We start from the raw sequence: 15,766 nt of genomic DNA, 5'->3' as shown, positions 1-15,766 counted from the left end.
TGACTTACAGATTGCGCCATTGATGCAGGCATGCTTGAGTTGAGGCAATGACATCACGTGTGCAAAACTGGGCTATTTTTGTTTATTTAAACTGAAAATGCTCTCAATAGTCAAAATGTCATAACATTAAAAAAAAAAAAAAAATGACATCATTTTGATGATGTTGGCTGTGTCGTCATATATTTTGGTGAAGTTTGGTCAAATATTTGGGAAAAGAGGAAAGGCCATAAATTTGAGAAGGAGTTGTAGCCACTGTCAACAGTTTGTATAACCCTTCAGGGTTTGCGGCTCCCATAATGATGCAAGAAAAAAAGAAGCTCTGCCTGGTGACCTGTCAGATGAGCAAACTGACTGGGATGAACCTCTCCCTTTAGAAAAAGAAGATGGGTGGAACAGGTGGAAAGAATCCTTAAAACATCTCCACCATCTTCAGATAGCAAGGCGCTATGTTCCATTTTCAGAGTCCTCCGCCCAGAGAAGAGAGCTGGGCATCTTTTCTGATGCTGCGGTTCTGGCTCTGGAACTGTATGACCTGTTAAGGGATGAGAATGACATTGACATGGATGCTGTCAAATTCTACACAGACAGTTAAACAGTCCTCGGCTACTTATACAACAGCACCAGGAGGTTCTACACATATGTTGCCAACAGGGTGACTCGCATCCGAAAATCTACACATCCTGAGCAGTGGCACTTCATCTCTGCAGAGAACAAGATCATTGATCCGGCCCGGTCACGCCTCCCAACTTTAACACAAACTGGTTTTCTGGACCATCATTCATGACACAATCCGACCCAGATCTGTCAGTCAGATGTCTTCTCTCTGATTGACCCTGAAAAAGATGTGGAGATTCAGCCTGATGCCACATCTCTGATCACCAAAAAGGAAGACTCATTGTGAGGACAGAATATTGACATTTTGAAAGCAGAAGACTATTGGAGCGAAGATGAAGATTAATTCAGACATTCTAGCAACAGCCAAGTGGTGAAATACGTTTGTGTCTAGCCTGAGCCGTTTTGTATTATCTGTATCTGTTAAATTATCTGTGTCTGTATTTGTACTCAGATGGGCGGGGTTTAATCCGGAAGTGGGCGGTGCTTAGACTGTGAGTGTGAGTGCGAGGTAACCGGAAGTTACAAATTGATGTATTTATAATTATTAATTAGAAAACTCTTTATAGAACATCCCCAGAATTGAGCTTCAGAGCAATGTTTATAAGAATAAGAGAACTATATACGGAACAAGTTTTTTTTTTTTTTTTGTGTGTGATAAAAGTTGCTATATTTATTGTTAATGTTGAGCTATAGTGAGAAAAAAAATTTGACAAGTCATATAAAAAATAAAATACAAATGATAGTATACTTTACCATGTATTTTAGCAAGTAATTTGTTTGTGTGTGTGTAGGAGCGAGGGGTAGAACGTGAGCCTTGTTTTATTATCTTATTAAATAAACTGACGGTGGGAAGCTGGGTGATTTATGCAGACAGTCCACATTGAAATATGCATTCAGCCTTGCACAACATTTTTCACTGAAAGCAGTCAGCTGAGTGAAGATATCTTAACAAGGCAGGAGTGAGCCGATGGAACAAAAGGAAAACAAACAGTCAGAAATGGGAACCAGTGAGTCACGAGCTGTAACTTGTGACTCGTCCAGTAAGAACAAAGTTCTCCGAGTAACTCGGCTGAAGATATTTTATACAAACCTAATTAAAATGAGCCAATGCCAGAAGTGAACCAGAAGAGTCGGCAGTTGTAGTTGATCGCTGTAGAGACGGAGCAGGCTGACGGCGTGTCTCAGAGCTGCAGTCTCTGGCGGGGCTCTGTGTGTAGATGTGTGCATACAGCTAGTGTGTGTTAGAGGGCTTCATCAGCACGGATATTTACACAATTACTCTGATGATACTCGTACTCGTCAAAAGTACATTATCCGTACCGGAGACTTGTTTTAGTAATTGTCTCATCCCTAGTTACTAGTCTGGTGCTGGAAGAGGAACATGCAGCGATACAGGTAACACAAAACTACTCGGGAAAGCACCGGTGATTTATCACTGGGATTTCAAGATGTGGATGAATTTGTTGGTACAAAACAATGTTGAAAACAACAAAAACCCTCAAATTTCTCACAAATAATTTTGAAATTGATAAAAGTAATTGGCTAGCGGCATTATTAGTTCCATATTTACTAAAAAAAATTTTTTTTTTTTTGAAGGTGGTCCACTCTTACAGAGGAAACTGTCTCAGGTTTGAAGGCTGCCTTCTCCAGAACGCATATTTCATCTCTTTCCCCAGAAGTGGGATAGGCTTCAGAGCAGGACTTATAGAAGGCAACTCTATAAGAAGCATTGGGGCTTGTCAATATGCATTTTTGCAAATTCCAGTTTTGTTTTTTTGTTTTTTTTATAAACATTTTAATTTCAATAATCGAGGAGCTGCTTGAAGCTCCTACAGTCTACCATTCACATCCATCTGTTCAATCTGGGATCGATTTCCCTCATGCAGCAACATCCAGGCAGATTGACTACAGTACCATGGACCTTAAAGTTGTCAGTTAGTTGGAACACCAAGGTGCTTGGAGATTATCTTTTAGTCCTTGCCTTTAACATTATTTTCTATAATTTTCTTTCTGATCTTCTCAGTCAGCTCTCTGCCTTTTGGTCCATGTTCAGTGTGGTGCACACAATAATACCAAAATGCAGAGGAACCATTTTTTTTTTCCATTTAAAGAGGCAGATTACACTCTTAAAGACATGCGATACTAATTAAGGAAGACAGTTTAAAATGTCAGTATGATCCAATTATTTCTGTTTTTTTCTTGGGGCACCAAAAAAAAAAATCTGTCATGGCCATTTTACTATAATCTTTGTAGAAGAAGCAATTGTTTATCTTTTTTTTAACACTTTCTTAGCTTTATGACATACCAAAGGCATGCAGGTATACATGAGAAAAAAAATGCTTTTAATTTCATTACTTTTTAGGAAGGATGAAGCATTTTTTTTTTCAACAAAATGTCAAATGTAACAAATTCATCTACAACTGTATACGGTTATCTGAAGAACTCGCATGGGAATTGTGTTTTTGCAGATATTTGTCTTCTTTAACATATATTTCACTCCTCCAGCTTGTGTGTCCATGTGAAAGTGTGGTTAAATTGTTAGTGTGTGTGTGTGTGTGTGTGTGTGTGTGTGTGTGTGTGTGTGTGTGTGTGTGTTGACACAAAAGTTTTCTTTCGTCAGACATTTTCTGAAGGATCAGGGAACAGAGCACCTCGGCCTGTCAAGACACGCCAAGCAGGAACCGAAAAAAAAAAAAATCAATGAACTTCGCCGGTTTATTGTCCGCACCATCTTTTGAAGATAATTGGCCAATGAAACTCTCACACTTGTTATACTCACCGATGTTGGTCTTCCAGCTCACGCCCCAATGCTATCCCCTTCTACACAGCAAACATCAGTGCTACATCGCCTGCTCTTTATGGCTTATTTCCAGGCAGTGTCCCCCATGCGAGCAGATCCCACTGACCAACCAGAGCTCCAATGTGGCCAAGAAAGTTCACGAGTTGCTCATTTGAACTGCTGTCATATCACTTTTTGTAGAAATCATCTATTAGGTCTAGTCCTACAGTAACTGTCTCCGCTTCTCGAGTGATAGGAGATTCCTAAGTCTCTGCAGTAAGGGTGAACTGCTGGTCATCCTCAGACACTTAACTTCAACAACCATGAGTATGGGCAGCTGAAGAACAAGGGTTTTTCTTTTAAAGTCTCTGCTGGACCACCACAAGCCTGCTATTTCAGCCGTGCAAATTATGAAACCGACATCATTTCTCAGCCTTGAATCACTCAGTTCATTTTTAAATCCCATCTGACAATTTGTTGAAACTCAGCGGAGCCGCCCTGTTAGCGGTGTTGCCTCTTGTAAACACTGAACATCTCGGGACTGAGGGTTCACTGTCATTTTTGCAAACACAAGCAAGCACTAAAGATTAGCGATGACATGCTAGCTGAGGTTAAGCCTGTCATATTTGTGTAACTGCCTGCAAATGTTTTAAGCGATTGCCCTCATAATGGACATTTACTGTCTACTTGGGCCACTTGGTAACCTGATTTAGGTCATTAATAGCATCTGGTGATTTCTTACCGAAGATGCTATTACAGTTCGGGTGTTACTTATCCGGACACTAATGTAAGTGCAGGATTAGCAGATGATGACAACGTGATCCGTTTCCCACACTGAGACGCTTAAAGACCTTGACCTTCAAGTGGGTGTTCACTGTCAGACTCACCCATTACTTAAATATGCGTTTGGTTAGAGCTGCATTTAGACCATTAAAAACCATTCTCTGCTGTTACCACCCTCATTTGGCTTGGTTTGGCAGGAGAAGAAAGACATATTATAGGTTAGCCTTTGCTGCCTTCTTCTGCATGGTGATGAATGAGAGAAAAGTAAGACACTGTTTCATTATGTGTAAAAGATACACCTTATTTGACCCAGTCAGGGAAACTGAAATGTCCCAGCTGCAGAGGTGGAGAGCAGATGCTGAACAGATTTCAGAGATTTGTGATTTTATTTTCATGTTTGAGTTCTAATAAAACACAACAAAAACTAAAATAAGAGGTACCAGTTCTTTTTTCACAAATCTATCCCCACAAACTAAGCTACAGTCAGTGACTCAACATTTCCTCAAAACAATTCCAGCTTCATTTAAAGTCTTAACTCTAAAGCAGCTAGCATGTTGTTTAGTGTTTGCAGCATATATGCATCCAGAATCCTCACAGACTCTTTTATGTGATTTAAAAAAAGATTTTAGCCAAAAATACATATCTCAGTGCTCATATTCTTGCTGCTTCTTGGTTCATGTTAGCAGAGCAAAGGAATGTGTTGTTTGCAGCTACCTGGACAGGAAATGTAGCCGCAACTTACAGTAGGTGATAAAACCTTTTTCTGTAGCTTTCAGAGCAGCAGTTACTGTTGTTAAACAGCCTTCTGTTGTTTCTTTTAACATTGTTGAATGTTTATTTTTTCTGAGAAATGGATTCTTAGCTCAGTGATGCAAATGTAAAGGTCATACATGAGCTAACACTGTAAAAAGTTGTCTTTGCAGTCTGTCCCTTCACTTACTTTCCCTGCAACTTTTCCCCAACTTTACCACGCAATCCAAATTAGTAGAATTACAACCAAAGAGAAAACTGGTAAGATCATTTGAGCTAGTGAAATATACATCCTAGAAGAGCATGTTTTTGCCTGTTTAAGGAGGAGTAGGAGAAGCATGCTCATTACACTCACCCAATGTGACGATATGTCTGACAGAAGATTTTCAGCCTGCCTTGCAGTACAAACAGCAGTGTAGTTGCTGAACTGACGTTTCCATGACGTGTGTCTCATCTGGCAGAGCTTCCAGAGAATTGGACAGACACAAGAGAGACCCTACTGGAGGGAATGGTGTTCCAGCTCAAGTACCTGGGGGTAACGATGGTTGAACAGCCCAAAGGAGAGGAGCTTTCTGCAGCAGCTGTGAAGAGGATAGTGGCTACGGTGAGAGACAACACACACATATTGAAATAGCTTAAACAGAGGGCACCTAAAATCTCTTCTTAATGCACCTCCATTCAGAAAACTATTCCCAGAAAATGAGTTTCTCTCCAAAAATACATTATATTTTCCCCCACATCATCACATCTGCCACTTAGAAATCATAGTCATCCAGTAGTTTTCTCCATTTATGACCTGACTGACACCTCTGTGAACTTTCTCCTCCAAGCTTGACATTTAGAGGAGGATGCAATTAGTATGGACACTGTTGCTCAGTGTATGGCTCAGCCAGCTTTATCATGGTAGAAAAGGCTTAATGTTATTGGATCTGGCAGCTGAGTAAATAATGAAGTTAGCAGCTGCAGAATGGCGGAACTTGGGACATGGTGATATATGGAGAGGGAAGCAGAATTGGCGTAATCTGTCGACTACCCTCGGTGTCCCTCTGAAAATAATGTTAGACTGCTGAATGTTTTTTGGAACCTGTCATTTTGTGTGTTAGGTAGAGTCTGAAATGTAAGATTGCATGTCTCTCAAACTCTTCCACACAGGTTTGTTGTTGTTGTTGTTTAAAACTTTTTTCTTAACTATCTTTTTCCTGACTGTTAGTCAAGCCAGCAGCTCTGCAGATAGTGGTTAGAAGGTTCTCTCAAATCTTTAAGCATTAAACTTTGTTTTTTTGAGTTCCCTTTTTGGACCCGCACTCCTGTGTTAAGCTTAATTCCACGATATGTGGAAAGTTTTAATACATCCACACTCGTGTTTTTGTTTTAAGACATTTTACTTCTGCTACTTTTATGCCTTGCGTCCACCCCACCCCACCCCCCAGCGTTTTTGAACCCCTAAAACAAAAAGTTTTGCCATTGCTGATGACACGGAGATGGAAATTGTTTTTATTTTATAATGCCATATTTGAAATGAAAAGCTGTACATTTGAACGTAGCCACTGGATTTATAGATTTTCAATTGTCTGATCTAATTAAAAATTAACCGACAAAGTTGTAGTTTAGATAAATACAGAGCGGACACTTGGCAAACTGATTTTTCTTTCGTTATCTCACTCACATACCCTCTTTTCTGTTTGTGGTCTCCACGCACTTTATCTTGTTATTCCCTTCTTTCCAGGCCAAAGCCAGTGGGAAAAAACTCCAGAAAGTCACATTAACTGTCTCTCCTCGTGGAATCATCCTTTATGACAGTGCCTCAAACCAGCTGATCGAAAATATCTCAATATACAGGTCAGTCGTCCTCTTTCAACTCCTGGCAGTTGTTAAAATTTCTCACGTTCGGTGTCCTTCACTCAACCGTGTCACCCTAATTTTAAAACGCTTTCACCATAAGCTTGTCCTTATCAGCCACATTTAATCAAAAGTTGTTATTCCCCTCTTGCTCTCATTTGTCACTCATGTGAATGTTTGTTGGTGTGGTGCTCCAAGGCAGTGGAGTGTTTCTGTGTGTGTTAGAGTAGAGTAGTCAGTCCATCAGCAATCGGTCTCATCAATCTCAACACTCTTGGGAGCACCACAACAACTGTATACTGAGCTTTTACCTCAGGTGTCACTGACGCACGCACGCACGCACGCACACACACACACACACACACACACACACACACACACATACTCGTCTTCTCTAGTAAATGGCTACAGATCTCACCTACTTGCCAGTCTTCATTCTGAAAGTTGCCTAACCTCCACTGACGTGGAGCTCATGAGTTGAGTTTGAAACACTTTTAAAATTCTACATTCATTAGTCTACATATTGAGAAGAGATGGGACTTTCCATCATTTTTCCAAGCATGAATAGGCTTATGTTAAATATTTTTTCTCTAAAAGCTGGCAGATTGAGGACAAAGTTCCAATTTATTCCCAAGGATTTCTTGAACAGTTTGTTTAAAGGTAGTCTTCCTTCCTTTCCTGTGTCACCTTGGGATGCCCACCTATTTTAGAGAAAAGTTTCAGTCTTCCAACCTGTTTAATTTTACATTGTGCGACATGGAGTTAATTTCACCAGCATACATCATTTATCTATATTGAAAAATTTTGTCTCTGCATCATTGGGCTGTTTTCTTTCCGACTGAACCCGAGTTACATTTTCACGATGGTATTATTTATTTATCCCACACCTTTTTATTTTATAGTCATTAGTTAACAGAGGGTGTAACTATCCCACAAGAGAAAGGAAGGACAAATGACATTCATTTAAGGCTTCCTCCATTGTTTTTGGTATCCCTCACCAACTGGCCAATGTGCTTGTCACTTTGCTATAAGAGTAATGACATCATGATCAAATAGTGAAGAAAAGCTTTTTGTAGAGCTTTGTGGCTTCATTTAAAAGGGTCAAGCAGGAATAATACAACGCACACGACACACAGGAATCTCACATCAAGATGACCTTCTAACCGTAAAAAGACAGGATCAATCACCTATGTCTATGCTGGTACTCTACTTTACGGGGGTGAGGCCCAATCTAAAAGCTCTGATTTAAAACACTGTGTGTGCCAGGGTTGGACGCGATGGTTGTGTAATGTAATAACTGAAAGGAAAGACTTGTCTTTGATGAAACAGCACAGATGTCCACTGCACGTGTGTTCCGTTCAAATTCCTATTCTGCTGTGTGAACCTGCACAAAGCTGAGGTGTGTTTTTGATCATCGGCATAGTGGTGAGATTGTGAGTGCAGCTGGCTTTAAGAATGCCAGGGATTTCTTTGTAATAGTTTTTACAGAAATGCCAGATTAAAGAACTTAAATCAGATTGCAGGACTATTTTAAGGGTTTAGTGCAGATACAGTTTCATTTGATCTATGATGAGTCTGTTTTTACCAAAGTCATGAAAATGTATGTGCGTTTTTTTCAGAATATCATATTGCACTGCGGACAAGATGCATGACAAAGTTTTTGCCTACATTGTCCAGAGCCAACACAATGAAACTCTTGAGTGTCATGCCTTCCTCTGCCCTAAGAAAAAGATGGTGAGTCACAAAGAAGTCTAATCATGTTTTTATGTAATTTTTGTAAGTTGAACATATTCACCTTCTGTAAGGGCTGGATTTACTAAGATCTCAATTAACGGGTACTAAATTGCATCTTTATTCTACATTTATTCTGCCCCCGTTTTGTGGGTGCTTTACTAAGAGTAATTTCTCCATTGATATCAGGTACTAACAGCTCTATTTAAATGAGGGCTTTGTGTGTTTTAAAGTGATTCCAGTCATGGACAGTTTTGATGGAAAATGGAACTACCGTAAAAGGAAAAGGAAATGTTATCCCATTGAATCAGAGGTCCAAGTGGAAAACGCCAATAAGCACATTGTCTCACAACAGCAAAGAAATAAAAAGATAACGAAAAGAAACGCTATATGGGAGATTATCAGTGAGAAAGTCAATACCGTGGGAAAAACAAAAAGATCAATAGATAAAATGAAGAGAAGATGGCAAGACATTCAGTGAATAGCAAAATAAAAATTAGCTTCTAATAAAACGTTTGCAAATAACAGGAGGAGGAACGGTGGACGAGATGCCTCTAACAAACACTAAGCAGCAGGTCCAGCTCATTCTGTGATGAGCAGGTGACTTGTTTTCAGTTAGAGTGTTAGAGAACCTTATGAAGCCTACCTGTCCGTTATGCGAGAAGCATTCAGTACCTGGGATAGCACATCTGAAATGCTGGATTGGGATATCCCAACAGCGATACCTACAGTACACTGCAATGACAAGAGACAAGAAAATGCACAGTCGCAAGAAGTTTTGGCATTGCTTCTATTATGTGGCTCCTCCTTGTTGTTGGCTGTAAATCATCATTTAGTTCATTCAGTTACTTAAAAATGACATCGCTGGACGGATATGTCTGAATAATCTTTGCCTCTGACGTCTCAAAGATGTTTACACGGGTAGAAAAAAGCATTCCTTCCCTGCGTCTCCTTCTAACCACAATAAGAGCAGCCGTCTCTCATGTGCGCATCTGATTATTACGTTCTCTTCACTCGTACTAAAATACACACAATCACTTCTCCTATAAAGTACCTTCAGCTTTAGTAAATATCATTACCGGTGCTAAATGTTTCTATTTACACCCCGCAGTGTGTTAAATTGAACATTTGAAAGATGCAATCCTCACTGCATGTCGTTATTAGATCATTTTGGACATTTCTTTGTGAGTGTAGTGAAGTTTTCACGTGCTTTTACACACGCAAACCTTTAGTAAATCAGACCCTTAGAGTTTAAAATCAACTGTATCCAAAATAATTCAAACAACGGTGACTGCCCCTTCTACTTGCCATTTTTGAATTTAAGGAATATATCAACACTTTGGTGTTCATTTTTGTGAGGAGGGAAGACAGCTCTCATCCCTCTCTTGGCATTCCCACCATCCCTGGAGGTTTGCTGAATGGGTGAGCCACTCCCTCCTCTTCCTTCCCCGAACCAATTTAGTTGTGGCTGAAAGGCCATGTATGCTCCCAGTTACATAAACAACTGGTCTTGGAGGCCACAGGTTTTCTCTTCAAGTATCTGTGAACGGTTAGTTCCTGTTTGTATCCGAGCCATAGCTCCTTGCCTTTCTGGATCATCCTTCCTTTGGATGAAATGCATTTAGGTATTATTCATCTGTCACTCTTGTCTGTCTTTCCACCCCCTCCTAACAGGCCCAGGCAGTAACTCTAACGGTGGCTCAGGCGTTCAGAGTGGCATTTGAATTCTGGCAAGCTGCCAAGGAAGGTATGCATTGTATCCCCGACCATCAGAGTGTGAAATTGTTCCTCTTCTTGACTCTCCTTCTCCTCAGTGTCGTTATTTCCTACTCTTACTGTTTATGTAATTTACCTTTGTTCTTACAATGATTTTTCTTTGGATTTTGAGGTTTATCAGTCAATATCAAAAGATACATTTTCTTGTTTCTTCCTAAGGCCTAAACTAAAAAACATGATTTGAGTTTGGCAAGGTAACTTCAGGTTTAATAGCAGGTTTTCAGTAATGCAAATGTGGTTCACTTCTTCCCGGAATAAATCGGCGCAGATCTAACCTACTCCGGAGCTATTTGAGTTCGATATAACAGATCAAAACGTATGAAAGTACTGCCCAGTAACCCATAAATTTAATTTAAAATGGCATCACCGATCACAGAAAATTCTGTGGAGCTCGGTGAGCAGATCGTAAGACGGTCCTGTGGAAGGCAGAGTAGTGATCTGCAAAGCACGTTGGCTTACCCTGACGATTTTTATATAAAGTACCGATTCCATTTCATTGTGCTTTTGTATACTGATATCATCCTATAAGAGAGACTGATTAAAACTGTAAAGCCTCATACTTTTACTTAAAAGATATGACAGTGAGTCAATTTACCACTTTGAATTATGTTTGCATATTTATTTTGTATTTTTTTCCTTGTCTGCTTGACACCACCAGCTTTTAGCCTGAATTATGAGTTTAATTTCTTTCTTCCATTTGTCTAATATTATGGTTTGCTCTTAGTTTGTATAATATGCTGCTTTACTGCTAATATAATCCATGTTTGTAATTGATCAGATGACGCAAACTCCACCCCTTTTATGTGAACACACTTGTTGCTGGATTGAGAAACTATGGGTTGATTTAGTGAATTGATAATCATCATAATGGGACTGAATGAGAGACATTTGGGGAACATTGTAAATTGTAGTGTTTACCGACTCGGTGTGAGGCGTTTAGCGGACATCCGTAAATTGTGTAAATTCTGGCTTCGTTTTCCCTTGATCCCCAGAATGCACTGTTGAGTCGTTTCCTCTCCATCTTCATTCCTGTTCACAATTCTGTTGTACTGTATAGAGTGGAGACGAGGAGAGTGACGGAGGGAGGTGGCGATACGGAGTAGAGAGTGCATGAAAACATTAAAGGCGGGGCAGACGGGGGTGTTGGGATGGGAAGTGTGTAAGGGAAATGATTGTGTGCTGTGCCAGTGGGAGCTCAGCGCCTTTAAAGATGCAGTGTCAGTGCCGTCAATCCTGCCTGATGCAAATGTGTGCTTATTTACTTAGTCCTTTAGAAATGCACGCTTGCACTACATGAACATTTTAACTGCCTCTTTCTCTCTTGCAACATTTCGATCTATTCTTCTTCTATTGTTTTGTTTTGAAATGTTTTAATGTGGGACAGATTCCTCGCCTCAAGCGTCTTCATTTGCTTTTTTTTTTTTTTTTTTTTTTTTTCATGTATATCTGAGCTGAAGATTACAAATTTCAATTTAGTGCAGACAGCTTTCTCAATTTTTAACCTTACTCTTTTTCCCAAACACACCCAAACTCATTTTTTCTTATCTCACAACTTTTCAACTCTCCTCATGCTCAAGTGTGCCTTAAGTTTTGTTTTGTTTTTCCTCCCAGTTCTCCATGTTCTGGTTGGGGAAAATATTGTCCAAAAAAAGTAATGAGGTTCTCTTGTGAAATATAAGAAGACAGAGAGATAGGGATATTAAAAAAAAAAAAAAAAAAAAGCACATTTTATTAAAAGTTACAAGACCTTGTAGGACGATGGCAGGAAGCGGGATATCGTCGGTTTGTAGTTTGCTTGTTTTTCACAAACTATCTTCCACCACCCACATTGTTCACACATTTACACACATTCCTCTCCTGTCTGTGCTCTCCCCCCACATTCTGTTGGACTGTGCATTAGCTGGGTCAGGACAGCCAGGATATTGGTGTTTATATACAGTGAGTACGGAAAGTATTCAGACCCCTTTAAATTTTTCACTCTTTGTTTCATTGCAGCCATTTGCTAAAATCAAAAAAGTTCATTTTATTTCTCATTAATGTACACTCAGCACCCCATCTTGACAGAAAAAAACAGAAATGTAGAAATTTGTGCAAATTTATTAAAAAAGAAAAACTGAAATATCACATGGTCATAAGTATTCAGACCCTTTGCTGTGACACTCATATTTAACTCACATGCTGTCCATTTCTTCTGATCCTCCTTGAGATGGTTCTACTCCTTCATTGGAGTCCAGCTATGTTTAATTAAACTGATTGGACTTGATTAGGAAAGGCACACAGCTGTCTATATAAGACCTTACAGCTCACAGTGCATGTCAGAGCAAATGAGAATCATGAGGTCGAAGGAACTGTCCAAGGAGCTCAGAGACAGAATTGTGGCAAGGCACAGATCTGGCCAAGGTTACAAAATAATTTCTGCAGCATTCAAGGTTCCTAAGAGCACAGTGGCCTCCATAATCCTTAAATGGAAGAAGTTTGGGACGACCAGAACTCTTCCTAGACCTGGCCGTCCAGCCAAACTGAGCAATCGTGGGAGAAGAGTCTTGATGAGAGAGGTAAAGAAGAACCCAAAGATCACTGTGGCTGAGCTCCAGAGATGCAGTAGGGAGATGGGAGAAAGTTCCACAAAGTCAACTATCACTGCAGCCCTCCACCAGTCGGGGCTTTATGGCAGAGTGGCCCGACGGAAGCCTCTCCTCAGTGCAAGACATATGAAAGCCCGCATAGAGTTTGCCAAAAAACACATGAAGGACTCCCAGACTATGAGAAACAAGATTCTCTGGTCTGATGAGACCAAGATTGAACTTTTTGGCGTTAATTCTAAGCGGTATGTGTGGAGAAAACCAGGCACTGTTCATCACCTGCCCAATACAATCCCAACAGTGAAACATGGTGGTAGCAGCATCATGCTATGGGGGTGTTTTTCAGCTGCAGGGACAGGACGACCGGTTGCAATTGAAGGAAAGATGAATGCGGCCAAGTACAGAGATATCCTGGAAGAAAACCTCTTCCAGAGTGCTCTGGACCTCAGACTGGGCCGAAGGTTCACCTTCCAACAAGACAATGACCCTAAGCACACAGCTAAAATAACAAAGGAGTGGCTTCGGAACAACTCTGTGACCATTCTTGACTGGCCCAGCCAGAGCTCTGACCTAAACCCAATTGAGCATCTCTGGAGAGACCTGAAAATGGCTGTCCACCAACGTTCACCATCCAACCTGACGGAACTGGAGAGGATCTGCAAGGAAGAATGGCAGAGGATCCCCAAATCCAGGTGTGAAAAGCTTGTTGCATCATTCCCAAGAAGACTCATGGCTGTACGAGCTCAAAAGGGTGCTTCTACTCAATACTGAGCAAAGGGTCTGAATACTTATGACCATATGATATTTCAGTTTTTCTTTTTTAATAAATTTGCACAAATTTCTACATTTCTGTTTTTTTTCTGTCAAGATGGGGTGCTGAGTGTACATTAATGAGAAATAAAATGAACTTTTTTGATTTTAGCAAATGGCTGCAATGAAACAAAGAGTGAAAAATTTAAAGGGGTCTGAATACTTTCCGTACCCACTGTAGGTTTGGCTACTTGGGTTGATTTTTCTTTGATAATCCTTTTGTTCTTGGCCCTGTTTTTGGCCACAATTGACTTTTTATTGTATTTCTCTGTCTTTTCGATCCTGATATTTTTTGCCTGTAAGCCGCTTGACATGAATTTCCCAGTTGGCCTGAATAAAGTGTCCGTCTGTCTGTCTGTCTGTCTGTCTCGCCCTCTCTCACACTCACTCCCTCTCCCTCTTTCTATCTCTCTCAACTCTCTCTCAGACCCACATTCCTCTGTATATTACAGTGCCCATCCTTGTTCATTAATCTGTGTTCATAGAATATTCATTGTAAACACTAGAGAAAGCTTTGAACTGGCATATCTTTTAATTTGGTTCCATATTAAGCAGGAGCCTGATGCTAAAATCAGGCTGAAAATCTGGGCCTATATTTATCAAGCATATTGGTGTTAAATATCACTTCTAAAAAGCAAGACATTTTCAGTGATGCTTATGTCATACCTTTAGGAATAGGAGGGAACACATTTAATCAATTCTCTTAACTTAGCAAATCACTTTTATATTGGACAAAACTTAGTGCTCTTTAGGAGTCCTAACCTGTTCCAGGGAGATATATTCTGTGAGGAAAGATGTTACGGGAAATTGTGATGACTAAACTTGATTTCAATACTAAATATTGTTGTGAAGGAGGTCCGATGTAAACGTTTTTCAGTTCCACTTGGTGAACTGCATTGTGAGGAAAACCGCAACAAGACAGAGTGTTTGGAGTTAGCTGAGCCTCCCATCCATCTGACTCATCATGTCTACTCTGTAATGCTGTACTTACTGCTGTGAAAGCCCAGGCCGGCCCCCTGCTGTAGGTAGGATTCAGCAGGCAGATGGCGTCAGTAATGGCCTCAGCCTTATCTGCCTATTTACTACTGCTGATTTGTTTACCTGCATTATATTCTTGGTTAGTGAAACATTCAATACCCACATTTTCAACTAGTACAAAAAGAACACTTCCTTGAGCAATGCACTGCAAGGGCTCTCAGCCTGTGGTTACAAGTTCCTGAAACACAGCTCGCTTTTTCTACACTAACTGCGATTCTTTTTTTTTTTTCATCTGTTTGTCTTTCACTACCATTTGGCTTTGTACACAGAGAAAGAGAAGCGAGTGAAGTCAGGTTCAGTTGGGGAAGGAGCCAGCAACTCCCAGTCAGACAGTTCAGCCAGCCTGGGCAGCCTGAAGGGAGGAGGTGAGTCATGTCACCCATTACCACATCTCTCTTACTCTTTCTCTCTCGCGCCCTCTGTCACAGCAATTGTAGCCTCAGGGGAAAGAAGAGTATTCAGCCACATGTCAAAGGTTGACCTATTTTGAGTCCGCCGATTAGCTGACAACCGTCTCCATTTTCTTGGTTATTGTTGTCTCACTAACATCATTACAATGAACACCGAATGACATTTTTAGCTGATTATGTATGACAATAATGTGAATGATCATGGTCTTTTAAAAGCTCAATTGGCATGTTGTGGATCCGTTAAAATAAATCTGGGTTCAGAAATTGCCATGACATGTCATGATAACAGAGATATGTTGTCATTCTCTGTCTAAAAACATGAGCTTTGTACTGCGCTTCCCCCTCTCCTCTGCAAGGTGGCCTGCAGCCAGAAAAGGATCTCTCTGAATCTGACACTTTATATTGGTCTTTGTCCCTGAATGTGTAGCATTTCATGGCAGATGTAGGTTTTAACACTGATATTCCTTGAGAAGGATCTATCAATCAAGACTTGGGCACAGATTTTGCGAACTGAGAGGCTTGGTGTGCGTTTTTGGAGTAACATTATCCCACTGACCATTTGGTGAGTCATTTAGGTACCAGTGAACTGGATTTCTGTTAGACAAATTGGTGTAAATATATGAGTAATATATGATACTGTGGAAGCTACTGGG

At 40.3% G+C, this 15,766-nt stretch overlaps 1 protein-coding gene across 3 annotated transcripts in view; it reads left to right on the top strand.

Annotated features, from left to right (window-relative positions):
- ldlrap1b (low density lipoprotein receptor adaptor protein 1b) overlaps positions 1-15,766 on the top strand; it is a 31,971-nt gene that overhangs the window by 9,059 nt on the left and 7,146 nt on the right. For all 3 annotated transcript variants that reach the window (XM_069151833.1, XM_069151835.1, XM_069151834.1), the window contains exons 2-6: positions 5,389-5,531; positions 6,654-6,766; positions 8,386-8,500; positions 10,172-10,244; positions 14,973-15,068. In XM_069151833.1, the coding sequence (XP_069007934.1) occupies positions 5,389-5,531; positions 6,654-6,766; positions 8,386-8,500; positions 10,172-10,244; positions 14,973-15,068 (540 nt within the window). The remainder of the gene's footprint in view (positions 1-5,388; positions 5,532-6,653; positions 6,767-8,385; positions 8,501-10,171; positions 10,245-14,972; positions 15,069-15,766) is intronic.

This window comes from Embiotoca jacksoni, unplaced genomic scaffold, assembly GCF_022577435.1.
Source record: "Embiotoca jacksoni isolate LCO1_2020_lvr unplaced genomic scaffold, fEmbJac1.0.p SCAF_18, whole genome shotgun sequence".
NCBI classification, from domain to species: Eukaryota; Metazoa; Chordata; class Actinopteri; family Embiotocidae; genus Embiotoca; species Embiotoca jacksoni.
This window is presented reverse-complemented; position numbering and strand designations above follow the sequence as displayed.